Genomic DNA, 14,520 nt, shown 5'->3' on the forward strand with positions numbered 1-14,520 from the left:
CAGGATGTTTGTCTGGGAAGGCTTCCGTAGCTGTCAAAATAGATCTGCCCGTGCCAGTTCTGGAGATCTCCGCCCCTTCCTGTGGTTCTGTGCAGCACGTTACGTGTGGAGGGAACCGGTGATGTCAGTGGGATAGAACACTTACTGAAGTTGGAGGCAGCTATGGCAGGAGCTATGGGCACCGCGTACTTAGTAAGTGGCATCGTGCTTACATTCAGTATAGGGCGTTACAGTATGAAGGGAGCAGGATGAGCAGCAGATAGCTCCGGGATATGTGTGCTGGAGCTAAATGCCAATGGAGCCTCCCAGGACATCCGCTGCACACAATGAATGTGATCTCCCTGCGCAGTGACCTGCCCAGCAGTACACCAGTCTGTGCTCACTGCTCTGCACATGCAGCGGTTATCATAAGCCACTGCTTTACATTAGATTTGCTATTTATGGCACAACATTGTCATTGCTTATTCTCAGTGCCAGTGGTGGGTGGTCCAGATTTGGAGCCCACATTATCCTGGCACAAGCCTCTCCTGGTGCCATTGTGGAGCCCACATTATCCTGGCACTAGTCTCTCCTGGTGCCAATGTGGAGCCCACCTTATCCTGGCACTAGCCTCTCCTGGTGCCATTGTGGAGCCCACATTATCCTGGCACTAGTCTCTCCTGGTGCCAATGTGGAGCCCACCTTATCCTGGCACTAGCCTCTCCTGGTGCCATTGTGGAGCCCACATTATCCTGGCACTAGTCTCTCCTGGTGCCATTGTGGAGCCCACATTATCCTGGCACTAGTCTCTCCTGGTGCCATTGTGGAGCCCACATTATCCTGGCACTAGCCTCTCCTGGTGCCAATGTGGAGCCCACCTTTATATGGCACTAACCTCTCCTGGTGCTGTTGTGGAGCCCACCTTTATATGGCACTAACCTCTCCTGGTGCTGTTGTGGAGCCCACCATACTATGACACTAGCCTCTCCTGGTGCCATTGTGGAGCCAACCTTTTATATGGCACTAGCCTCTCCTGATGCTGTTGTGGAGCCTGCCTTATCCTGGCACTAACCTCTCCTGGTTCCATTGTTGAGCCTGCCTTATCCTGGTGCTGTTGTGGAGCCCGCTTTACCATGGCACTCCGCTCTCCTGGTGCTGTTGTGGAGCCTGCCTTATCCTGGCAATAGCTTATCCTGGTGCTGTGGAGCCTGCCTTATCCTGGCAATAGCCTATCCTGGTGCCATTGTGGAACCCACCTTACCATAGCATTAGCCTTTTCTGGTGCTACTGTAGAGTGCGTTTTACCATGGCACTAGCCTTTCCTTGTGCCGTTGGGTAGCCAACCTTCCTATGGCACTAGCCTCTCCTGGTGCCGTTTTGGAGCCCATTTTACCGTGGCACTAGCCTTTCCTTGTGCCATTGTGGAGCTCAACTTATCATGATACTAGCCTCTCTTGGTTCCGTTGTGGAGCTCACCTTACCCAGACACTAGCCTCTCCTGGTGCCATTGTGGAACCCGCCTTACCCTGACACTACCCTCTCCTGGTGCCATTGTGGAAACTGCCTTACCCTGACACTACCCTCTCCTGGTGCCATTGTGGAACTCGCTTTACCATGGCACTAGCCTCTCCTGGTGCCGTTGTGGAGCCCACCATACTATGGCACTACCTTCTCCTGGTGCTGTTGTGGAGCCCACTGTATCCTGGTACTAAAGAAAGGGGAAGGGGGGGTTAGTACCACCGAAAATAATGGAAATTCTGTGCCAGATAACAAAACCTAACACTCAACACCAAAAAAAGAGTATCTAAAAGGCACCAGTAATTCCATATCAAATACATTCAATACATACTGGAAGTGTCATGTGCAATAGATATCATTTTTTTATTACATTAGAAAAAGAGTATATACAAAATTAAAAGCATTTAAAATCATTCCAAAACACTGGAATATACAAATCCGCATCACTCTCACTATAATGAATATACAGCGAAGGATATATTCCTAGTGTCTATACAGTAATGGATGAATGTATCCTATACATCAGGGGTGGGTAATTAATTTTCCCATGGGGCCGCATGAGAAATTGGGATGGTTTTAGAGGGCCGGACTAATATAATTAACTCTGTATGTGTAATAAATATATATATATATATATATATATATATATATATATATATATATATATATATATATATATATATATATATATATATATATATATATATATACACACACACACAGTGTGTGTATATAATATATATACACATGCACAAAATGTATATACACACACACACACACACACACACACACACACACACACACACACACACACAATCCCCATATACTACATCACTACACCCGCCACATACTACACCTGTAATATACATCCCTATACACTACACCTGTAATAAACTACACCTCTATATACTATACCACTATATACTACATCACTACACCCCTATATACACCTGTAATATACTACATCACTATATACTACACCTGTAATAAACTGCACCACTACATCACTATATACTACACCTGTGATAACCTACATCACTACACCCTTATACACTTGTATTATACTACACCCCTATATACACTTGTATTATACTACACTCCTATATACTACTTGTATTATACTACAGCACTACACCCCTATATACACCTGTATTATACTACACCCCTATATACACCTGTATTATACTACACCCCTATATACACCTGTATTATACTACACCACTATATACTACACCTGTATTATACTACACCACTATATACTACACCTGTATTATACTACACTCCTATATACTACACCTGTATTATACTACAGCACTACACCCCTATATACACCTGTTATACTACACCCCTATATACACCTGTATTATACTACACCACTACACCCCTATATACACCTGTATTATACTACACCACTATATACTACACCTGTATTATACTACACTCCTATATACTACACCTGTATTATACTACAGCATTACACCCCTATATACACCTGTATAGTGTGTAATGCTGTAGTATAATACAGGTGTAGTATATACGAGTGTAGTATAATACAGGTGTAGTATATAGTGGTGTAGTATAATACAGGTGTATATAGGGGGGTAGTATAATACAGGTGTATATAGGGGTGTAGTGGTGTAGTATAATACAGGTGTATATAGGGGTGTAGTATAATACAGGTGTATATAGGGGTGTAGTGGTGTAGTATAATGCAGGTGTATATAGGGGTGTAGTATTATACAGGTGCATATAGGAGTGTAGTATAATACAGGTGTATATAGGGGTGTAGTATAATACAGGTGTATATAGGGGTGTAGTATAATACAGGTGTATATAGGGGTGTAGTATAATACAGGTGTATATAGGGGTGTAGTATAATACAGGTGTGTGTATATAGGGGTGTAGTATTATACTACACCCCTATATACACCTGTATTATACTACACCCCTATATACTACTCCACTATATACTACACCACTACACCCCCCCACTATATACTACACCACTACACCCCCCCATATACCACACCTGTAAAACTACATTCCCATATACTAAACCACTACACCCCAAATATTTGTCAACAGTTAACCCCCTCCCCCCCCCCCCCCCCCGCAGGTTACTAGTAACCACTCACCTGTCTCTTCTTATTGTCCACTCCTCGGGCACCTCCGTACGAGCCCCCCGCTGAGCTGCTTCTCTTTCACATGCCCAGGCTGCGCCGACGCTGGTTTCCTAGGAGCCCCCGCCGCTGCTTCTCTCCGTACGGGCCCCCGCCGCTGCAGCTTCTTCTTCTGCCGGGCGGGAACTTTTCAAATGACACATGAGCGCCGTACGGACGATATCAGGGCGCGCGTGTGTCACAGAGAAAAGTGCCGGACAGGGAACAGAGGAGAGATTCCTGCGTTCCGCTACCTGCACTGACTGTGCGGAGCTGCGGGATCTGTCCTCTGTTTCCTACCCGGCACGCATCGTGTGATGAGGGCAATCTGACCACGGGACTCCCGGAGCCTGGTGCTCTGGACAACAGGTCAGATTGCCCTCATGACTGACCGGCCAGCAAGGACGCCCTGAGCCAGGCGGGCTGGTCACAGAGAGTAGGTGGGCCGGATGTGGCCCGCGGGCCGCCTCTTGCCCAGGTCTGTTCTAGACCCACTATGGAGATGATGAGGAATTGCTATATTGTAGCTGCCATTTAATCATTAACTACTATCTGTACCATTACATTCACAGCAGAGGGAATTCAGAAGGAAGAAAAGGGAGGTGTTTGAAGATATCCTGGAAGAACGACGTCAGTCCAGTGATCTGCGTTATGCCATGAAATGTTTTTCACCGGTCATCTATAGGAGCCTTATCCCATGCAAACCTAGTGCCCTGAAAACCATGGTGTTACAGTCTGACCAGCTACAACATGTTATCAGACAGGTGAGAGAGCTGGGGAGAATTGTCCAGCACTGATTCTTCCTACAGGAATTATTTTTTGTATATATTATATTTTTTTCAGATAATAAGTAGATTACATCTTGCTTATACGCAGGGTCTCATGTGAAATAAAGTGAATAGGAAAAGTAAGTGATCTCATGTGAAAGACCTTCACCTTTTTTCTCGATTTCTCAGAAAGAAAGAATTACTACATATACAATAGTCTGATTGGCGAATGCAAGGATATCGTTCCCTGTCTGTGCCAACTATAAAGTTTGGTGGGGTTCTGGTTCAGGGCATGGCCTTGACTCATTAAGAGGAAGAAGCCCCAGGCGAAACGGTCGTCGGGGTATTTGTCTACTTCTGTTTGCTCTCAACACGGTATCTTGCAGCCAGGCACTTGCCTTAGCTGGCTGGTTGTGTATCCATCCTCCTCTCTTTGATTTTCTGGCTGGTATCCTCCTGTACTCTGTTAGGCTAGTACTATTCCATCAGACAATACAATCTATCTTTAATAGTAGCCATCTCGCTACCCCTCTATATTTTTCACCCTTTTTGGACACTATATTTTCCTTTAGTGGGTAAGTGAATTTTATTATTGGCTCTATTTTAATTTTTGCTCTATTGTCTGTGCTATACTTAACCATTACGGCAGTATATTTAACCTACATCATGTACTTGCTTTTATTTATGTTTACATCGACGGGAGAGTGCAATATTTCTGTATTAAGTTATAGCCATTGCCTTTTTTTTTTTTTTTTTTTCTCCCATTCTGTGGATTGTGCAATATTTTCTTATAGGGTCTTTATGCATATAGCACTTTATTTGAGCTTTTAGGAATCCATACATCTATTATCCTTGAAATTGCACATCTTGAGTGTATTTATTTAATTTTTGAAGCAAATATTTATTTTTGACAATACCAATTTTTTATTTTCTGAAAAATTTATTATTTATTAATTTCTATAATTTTGGCTATCTACTCCGGTTATTTTGTTGGAATGCCTTGCCTAAGTTGCAGCGCCAGGAAATCTTAATGCTTTGTTACACCAACAAATTTTGGATAATTGTATGCTTCCAACTTTGTGGGAATCGTTTGAGGAAAGACTGTTCTGTTGCCCATGATAGTGCCTCAATACATAAAGATCCATAAGATCTTAATACATAAAGATAAATACATAAGATCAATACATAAAGGTCCATAAGAGCATGGCGAGTCTGGTGTGAGCAATGCAAGTAATGAGCGGCTGCGCTCATCTAGATGGATACTGTATGCGTATTGCATACTTACAGTCATATGACCACTGTTCCCGGCTTTGACACGGGGTGTGCTATGTGAGGATTCACAAGTCTGCAATCACAGAGTGACCACAGACTTGTCATTTTAGACCAGAAAACCCCTTTAAGCTATCCTGCCGAATATACACTACTCACATTAAAAGTTTGGCTTTCGGGAGAAATTTCAGGATGATCCTAAAATGCCCTCTAACCTTTTCAGGTGAACTTGATTTGACCTTCTCTATACTTCAGAATGCACATGTTTCAGTACTTTTTGCACAACTTACTGTTCTCTAACAAGGAAATTTATAGCAACTTTCACAACAGTTGTTTGATCCATGAATAGTCCAATAAATTTCGGGGTTCAATTAGAATAGGTGTTTAAACAGTCCTCCTCATGCAGTTCACATTTTGATATTATGAGATCAAGACCTCACCTAACAATTGATCAACAGCACCTCGCCATTGCAAGGCTTCAAGCAGGATGTTCTCAGAAGGAAGTGGCCACTGATCTTGGTGTTGTCAGCAGGTTGCAACAGAAATACAGAGAGACAAGAAAGGCATAGAAGTGGATGTCCTTTGGCTACATCCCACACTGACCACTTCATTGTGAACAATGCCCTTTGGAACCGAATGATGAATGCCACACAACCCCAGGCACATTTAAGGGAGTTGAGAGGCACCCAAGTATCACGTCAGACCATTCAAAACTGTTTACATCGGCGTAGTCTGTGTGATAGACAACCTGCAAGGGTACCTGACCACACCAGCAGGCACAGGTGTCGTTATCTTGGTAAACGAGGGATTAGTGGGCTACAATGATGATGACTGATCAGTCGATTTACGCTGAGCAGAAATGATGGCCGCCAAGGATGTTGGTAACAACAAGGAGAGCACTATGCATCAGCCACTGTTGTCACCAGATGAGCCTTTGGTGGTGGTGGTGTAATAGTGTGGGCAGGTGTGTCTAGTCAATACAGAACTGCCCTACACTATATGACTGGTACCGTGACAAGCACCTACTACTTAAATAACATCATTAATCCAGTAATTGTGCCTCTGCATGAAAAACACAGGTCTAATTTCATCTTCATGGATGACCATGCTCCAGCTCATCGCGATCACATAATTAGGGAATGGCTGCTGGAGACTGAGGCACCTCAAGTGGAGCGGCCTGCCCTTTCTCCAGGCTGAGTTGCTGTGAAGAGGCTTGTAACTCTGTACCAGAGAAGCTCAATGACCTGAATACCGCTCATCAAGAAGAGTGAAGTGCCATTCCTCAGCAGACAATAACTCCACTTTTGAACAGCATGATACATTGTTGTCAAACTGTAATTAATACTCAAGGCCACATAACAAGTTATTGAGACAGTGCCATTTTTGGGGGGTTATACCCACCACTGTTGTTGGCTTTTCTTTCAATAAATTGGTTTTGATGAGGAAATCACCATTGCATGCTTCTACTTAAATGCCCTAGTATCATGATAACATATCACTATAGAGTGAACGTTCTACGTTTTCCATAAATTTCTCCTTAAACCCAAATATCATTAACTTTTTTGTGAGTAGTGTATCTGCAGGATATATTTTTTGAAAAGCAGGAAGAATTATTGTAAGGATTTGGCGAGCAGGTAGGGCATCACTCCTTTGTCATCTAACACCATGCAGTCTAATTCACGATACCTATTATTATAGATATAGAAAGTCTATTGTGATCTTAGTTCTATGGATATAAGCCACAGTTTACTAATGTAGCCTCTTTAATATTGTGGACCAGTTGCAATCTGGTTTTGGATTTTATTTAAGCAGCAAAGTGATGTTATTATTGAGACTCCATTGTATAAGTATTGTAAGAGTGTACTGATAATACAATTCTGACTGTTGCCATGATTGGTTTCCTTGAGGATCAATATGGTCACATAGTTATACTTCTATTACTTATTTTTATTTCTTGAGCAATCCCGTACATATTAGGATACTCAAAAAACACATTTGGGTAATAAAGGTGACCTTACATTTCCCTTGTTTAGTGTCTTCACGTTTCTTGCACCATTTGTCTGCAGATCAGTTTGGAATCTGGGGAGTCACTTGATGTTCTCCAGGATCAAGCAACTGAGATTCTTGATGAAATGGGTCAAAACCTAAATCTGGCTGCTATCAGAATGTTTGCTCTCACGCTGAGCAAGGTCTTCAAAAGGCTTTTCCATAAAGTTTGCGTCAATGAGGAAGGCATACAGAGAGTAAGTAAGGAAAGATGGGAGAGGGGAAATAAGACTTTCATGAGTTTTTTCCAAACTCTTCATTTGCTTAAATTACTAAAATGTTCCTTTTTTTATTATGTAATTTTGCAGTTGGGTCAAGCTATTCAAGAGCATCCAGTTGTGCTGCTGCCCAGTCATCGGAGCTACATTGACTTTTTGATGATGTCCTATATACTGTACACATATGATCTTTCACTTCCAGTTATTGCAGCTGGAATGGGTAAGTACATATCAGCCTGCATTATCAATTCCCAAACTCTCTGGACTCGCACAAGTGTTCATGCGTATTTTAAATGAAGGAGGCTGATTGATGTGTTGTCCCATGCTCCTCCATATTCAGCCGTCCTTTTTGATTGTGAACTTATGAACTTGTGAACTTGACTTGTAGTCAAAATGAGGGGAGAGAACTCCCTACACCGAAGGAAAGTTTCACAAAAAAGGAGTAAAATTTAAAAAAAAAAATTATTGAAACTTCATCCAAATATGATGAAAAGGAGGCATGTATCTTACGCGTTTTCGTCCGTACAAATGTGATCCTTATTCCTACAAATAAGGACCAAAATTGTAGGATCCAAAACGCGTAAGGTTATATGTCTACTTTCCTTTTCTATATCATATATAGATTTTAATTAAGTTTGAATATTTATTTTTTTTTTTTTTTTAATTTTACTCCCTTTTTGCGAGACTATCCTTTGGTGTAGGGAGTTCTCTCCCCTCTTTTTGTCTACCAGTACTTTTTCTTCCCCATTTTTCAGTATAAGATATAGTAAAATGACTGGTGTTGTTAAAAGCCACAACCCTTCCTGAAAAATCAGGCCCTCATATGGCCACATTGATGAAACAATAAAATAGTTATGGTTCTTGGAAGAAGGGGAGGAAAAAATGAAACTACAAAAACAAAATATCGTCCGATCCCGAGGGGGTTAACGTTTTTGTGTGCTTTTTATAAACTGAAATGAATAGGACCTGATCAGTGCTGGAATATTGGACAGTAATAAAAAGAAAATTCTATGCTTTTACGGCACAAAAATAACAATTTGCTGGTGTCAATTTAATAGGGGCAGTTTGCGTTATTGTCTTCTGTGCTTTGTCTTATGCTTAACATGTAGTTCTGTGCTGGACTATCGAGGTCTCTGGATTGTCCAAAAGATTGGAAAACAATGTGTATTGGGAAATTGAACAAAAAAATCAACAGGCGGCTAAAAAGTAAAACTTTTATTATATATCTTTAGACTTCATGGGAATGAAAATTGTGGGAGAGTTGCTACGGATGTCTGGTGCCTTCTTCATGAGACGCACATTTCGTGGAAACAAGCTTTACTGGGCAGTATTTGCTGAGTATGTGAAGACAATGTTGCGGGTTAGTAAAGTAACCAATTATTTGTCTATTGACGGCCCGAAACAGAATGCGCCTTATACAGTGTGTCCACCCGTATCCTCTCCTCCGCCATTAGCTTGAGAACGGCAGCAGCTATAGGCATAGAAGTGGTGTCTAGGTATAGTAAAGTAGCCATGCGCTACGCAATGAAACCACCTATAGCGCCACCTGGTGGAAAACAACAGAGTTAGCATTTTTATCTCGAAAACAGAACGAGATAGAGAAAAAAGTGAATTACAAAGTTGTAGGGCATCATCAATTCAATATGAATCGATACCTTGCATACAGAAATGCTATGATATGAAACCCAGGACCCCCCCCTCCCCCCCCTTCCCAAAAAAAAAGCATTGAATGCTGGTCACGCATATGGTGCTCATTTAAATTTGATGCTCAAAGTGGCCCCCATCAGCCGCAATGCACATCTGAACTCTGGACAGCATACTGTATCTTGCTGCACGTTGTGCAATATGGGAGGTGACAAGTTTGCACAAGCATCTGTGATACGTCGTCGTAGGTCCTGCAATGTTGGTGGAGGGGTCGCATACACCTGCTGTTTGATGTGACCTCACAGAAAGAAGTCCAATGGGGTCAGGTCAGGTGAGCGTGGAGGCCACTCCACGCAGCCACCATACCCATTGACTTGTAGGAAGTCTCCATGAGGTATCGCTTCACGTCCGCAGCCTTGTGAGTTTTACACGTTCTAATCATAGCATTTCTGTATGCAAGGTGTCGCTTCATATTGAATTGATGATGCCCTACAACTTTGTAATTCACTTTTTTTTTTGTCTATCTCGTTCCATTTTCGAGATAAAAATGCTAGCTCCGTTGTTTTCCACCACGTGGCGCTATAGGTGGTTTCATTGCGTAGCGCATGGCTACTTTACTATATCTAGACACCACTTCTATGCCTATAGCTGCCGCCGTTCTCAAGTTAATGGCGGTGGAGAGGATATGGGTGGACACACTGTATATTGTACCTTATTTTATCTTGTCTGCTGTGTTACATAGAACGCACACATGGAAAGTATTTGGTGCTTGGCTGCATGCCATAGAGTTCTGCAAGCCTTTTGCTGGAGAGAAAGACACTAAACCGGAAATATGTAAGCCATATTAACCTTTTGGTAGTAAGCATAAATTGACAATATCAGACATGTTGCATTGTCACACAAAATTTCATTGTTGGTTTGCTTTAATCCCTTCCCGACACATGACGTATTACTATGTCATATACTGATTCCTGCCTACAGTGCAGGCTCGCAAACTGAGGCTGCATCATTAGGAGCTGAGCTCCGCCTGCTGCTGTAAACATCATAATTGGTGCTGTCAATCTTTGACAGTGGCCGTTAAAGTGCATGGGGCACGGCATTCCACGTATCCATCGGCCCTGAAGCGATCACCGAGCACCAATGGTTTACCATTGCAGCCTAGGTCGGGCTGAAGTGTCTCTTGCCTGCCATGATGGTAATTCTGTGAAGACCAGCCTGTGGCTTACCTTCAATGGAGACCATGAGCTTTACTATATGCGGTAATACTGTGATATTGCAATATATAACTTATGCAATTTCAAGTTCCTTAAGGGGACTTCATTTTTGAATCCGTAATAGGACTAAAAAAATTAAAGTAAAATGTTTTTAAAAATATATAAAAATTTGAAGCTGTAGGGAGTGTGAGGTGCTGTGTGGTGGTTGCCTGAGGCACCCTCTGCCTTTCCTATTCCTTGGTTATTAATGAGTTGCAATAGTTTATGCCAAATTCACAAGAAAAATGTAAGCACCACCTCTGAGACATGAACCCAATAGGAAAATGATGGTCCAGATTCCTTGTTCTCTCTGGTGATATTGGCACCGCATACAGACAGACAAGTAATGGAGAGGTGCCCAGCAATCTTGTTCCAAATGTATGAGCGTCCTGAAAACAACTGAGCAAGTTTGTGCACACTTCTCCTGGTGACCCCAGGTATCTCTACAAGTGACGTCTTCCATTGGTAGCATCTTCATTTATTAGTCATTGTCATGTTATGTGTTATGCCATAACTATCAAAATGTCCAAATTTCTTTTAGAGGGAATCTTTCACCAGGTTTTTGCCATCTAATTTAAGAGAAGCATAATGTAGAGACAGAGACCCTGATACCAGCTATGTGTCACTTACTGAGCTGTTTGTTGAAGTTTTGATAAAAGCACAGTTTCTTTATCATTCCTATGGGAGACCCAGACATTGGGTGTATAGCTTCTGCCACTGGAGGACACACAAAGTACTACACTAAAAAAGTGTAGCTCCTCCCTCTGAGCATATACACCCCCTGGATAACCAAATCTAGCCAGTTCATTGCTTTGTGTTCAGGAGGCATACATCCACACATGCATTCTCATCTGATTTTTCATTTTGGAAAGTTTTTGAAGAAAAGCGGGTCCAAGCCTGGACTCCCGGCATGTCCCTTCTCACCCCACTGTGTCGGCGGTGTTGTTAAGGTTGATTCCAGGGCTGGAGCCTTACATGCCGCGCTCCTTCACCATCCCTCGGGCTCTGGCTTGAAGTGGGAGCCAGCACGGTTCTCCCTGCTTTGCAGGAGACCGGTCTCCATCCGCAGCCCTTCAGGATCCTGCTGGACGGAGCACTCATCCCCAGGGACTTGAAACCCTGCGTCTCACAAGCTAAGTATCTGAGACGTTTATGTTCGGGGGGTCCCTTGTACTTTATTGTTGGGGAGAGTGTGCTGTGTAACTGTTCTGACATTTCCGGCCGGTTCTCTGGTTGTCACCTGAGAACAGCGCCGATGGAGCCTGCGCGCCGGCCGCATCGCTTAAATTTAGGCCCCGGCTTCGCCTGAGGCCTAGTTTCGATTTCACTGCCCTTGCGTGTCAATCATGCAGAGGGACAGTGCGGCTCCGCCCAGCGGCCGTTCGGCACAGGGGAGGGACACTCCTCTCTGAGTAAATGTCCCCTCCCCTGTAAATCTCCTTGGCCCTCCAGATCCCGCTCTCAGAGTAGGTCCCGCCCCCTCTCCTCGCTCCGGCGCCATCCTCAAGATCTTACTAGAGAATTAGTAAACCTGGTACCATGTAGTCCTCCATATTCATGAGCTCTGTATAACCCCCCTCACTCATCACTGATCGACAGCTTTTTGTGACGACTGTGGCGGGTTTCTGCCTATCCTAACGGTGGTGTGGGGGGGATTATACAAAACTATGCATTCAGAGAACCTGTATATTATCTGCAGCAGATAAAGCAGTGATTTTATCAAAATGGCAGCAAGCAGACGAGCAAGTGACACATCGCTAGAATAAGGGTCACTGCTCTTAGATCTTGCTTCTTTCATATGGGGTATTGAAAACTTGGTGACAGATTCCCTTTAAGTGCAGTGTACCTGCCCATTTACCTATCAAACATATCCGCTAATCCTTTCTTAGTATTATTTCCTCAAACTTTGACTCTTATGCTGTATGAATAGGTTTTACCTTACCTTTCTGTCAGTTAACTATGGAGACTGAGAAAAAAAAGTCTCAAAAACAATTCTTCCTTTTGCACTTTATCATGTTTATTGAAGAATGAACACAATGTCTTGCCACAGTCTTTGATTATATTCCATAATAACCAGAAGCTCTATCCCACAGATTGGATACGCTCCAGTAGAGTTCTTTGTTGAAGGCCAAAGAAGCAGAACCTGCAAAACATTGACTCCCAAATTCGGTTGGTATGACCCTATTGTCTTTTAGACAGGCTTTTTATTATAAGATGCTCATGTACACAAAGGGTGTGGGGTTAAAACGGCGAAGGGCAAAATCTGAATAATCTATGTGGCCCCTGCCATTATTCTGTGAAATACATGTGAAAAGCGTGTGCAAACCTTAATGATCACTTTGTGTAATATGTGGACATGCTGTCCCCCAAATAGTGCATTGGTTTCAATGGGAATTACTGTATTTTTTTGATATAAGACGCTAAGAAAAAATGCACTAGCTCCAATTTTAAGAAGTCGCACCTTACAGTGAGAGGGATCACAGCAAAAAAAAAGACAAAAGACACCCCAAATGTATCACACCAATTGTATAAATAATGTGCTTATCTCTTGATACAATGATACAATAGATTTCTAGGGCCACAAATAACACTGTTAAATCATGGACATTATTGAATCAGAAAAGTTCAAAGATAGTTGTCCTCTGAGACTGATAAATGGTAGATAATTTACCACCTACGTGATAGTCGATCTATGTTAAATGGAAAAATACTGTAGTAATAGTGTAGAAAATCAGCTGCATATACGACCTGATAATGATCGCTCGGAAGTCGCTGGTGAGATGTCACACAGTCGGATCTTACCAACGACACAGTAACGATCAGCGACCTGTATAACGATCTCGGCGGGCGTTGGGACTGTGTTAGGAGGTCGTTTGTTGGCGTCAAACACAGCGATGCGTTCTGCCCAGCAGGACATCGCCTTTGAAGAAAATGGTCCGGACCATTCGGCAACGACTAGCGATCTCACAGCAGGGGCCTGATCGCTGGTAGGTGTCACACATAACGAGATCGCTGGCGAGATCGTTGTTGGATCACAGAAACTTTGACACAGCAACGATCTAGTTTGCGATCTTGTTGTGTATGACAGGGCCTTTACCGGCACAGGAAGGGTGGCTGGATTCCAACACCGGGGTATATAAGCCTCCTAATGGTTGGCTATCTCAGCATGTGGTGCTGTGGTTTTTAAATAATATACACAACAATAGACTGCTATATGTGGGAAGCGACAATATTGTTCAACAGTAGCCAAATTATACTAGTACAAGATTATCTGCACTAAAAGTTGTGCGATTAATGGATAAAATAAAGATTGTGTTCACAGTTTATCAGCTGCATTCATCCACCATGGAATGCAAAATTACATCCCTGCACGAATGAATAAAGCCTGATGCGGATAGTAGACTATAAAGATGGTGCCAGGAAAACCTTAAGTGTTGGCACAAAAATGCAGCCCCCCTTAAGGGAGGAAATGGTTAACACACATGTCTCCAAGCAGGTGATCAGTATAACATCTGCGCGTAACAAATCTTACCTACGTGTTACAGATATTTTTCACTCTTACATTGACCAGCAGTGTGTATTTTCAATTTCACAGCATGACAATACATTTTTTTATAGAAGTCATCCTAGGCTGCACCCGTGTAATACATAAGGTGACGTTTTTGGC

The 14,520-nt window shown here is 42.7% G+C and overlaps 1 protein-coding gene across 1 annotated transcript in view; it reads left to right on the forward strand.

Annotated features, from left to right (window-relative positions):
• Nucleotides 1-21: 21 nt before the first annotated feature.
• The window catches only part of LOC142296262 (dihydroxyacetone phosphate acyltransferase-like), a 119,446-nt gene continuing 104,947 nt past the window's right edge, over nucleotides 22-14,520 (forward strand). Inside the window, exons 1-6 of the mRNA XM_075339632.1 lie at nucleotides 22-192; nucleotides 4,229-4,420; nucleotides 7,759-7,935; nucleotides 8,047-8,176; nucleotides 9,189-9,316; nucleotides 12,947-13,022. Of these exons, the coding sequence (XP_075195747.1) occupies nucleotides 163-192; nucleotides 4,229-4,420; nucleotides 7,759-7,935; nucleotides 8,047-8,176; nucleotides 9,189-9,316; nucleotides 12,947-13,022 (733 nt within the window). The 5' untranslated portion in view covers nucleotides 22-162. The remainder of the gene's footprint in view (nucleotides 193-4,228; nucleotides 4,421-7,758; nucleotides 7,936-8,046; nucleotides 8,177-9,188; nucleotides 9,317-12,946; nucleotides 13,023-14,520) is intronic.

This window comes from Anomaloglossus baeobatrachus, chromosome 3 (assembly GCF_048569485.1).
Source record: "Anomaloglossus baeobatrachus isolate aAnoBae1 chromosome 3, aAnoBae1.hap1, whole genome shotgun sequence".
Taxonomy (NCBI): Eukaryota; Metazoa; Chordata; class Amphibia; order Anura; family Aromobatidae; genus Anomaloglossus; species Anomaloglossus baeobatrachus.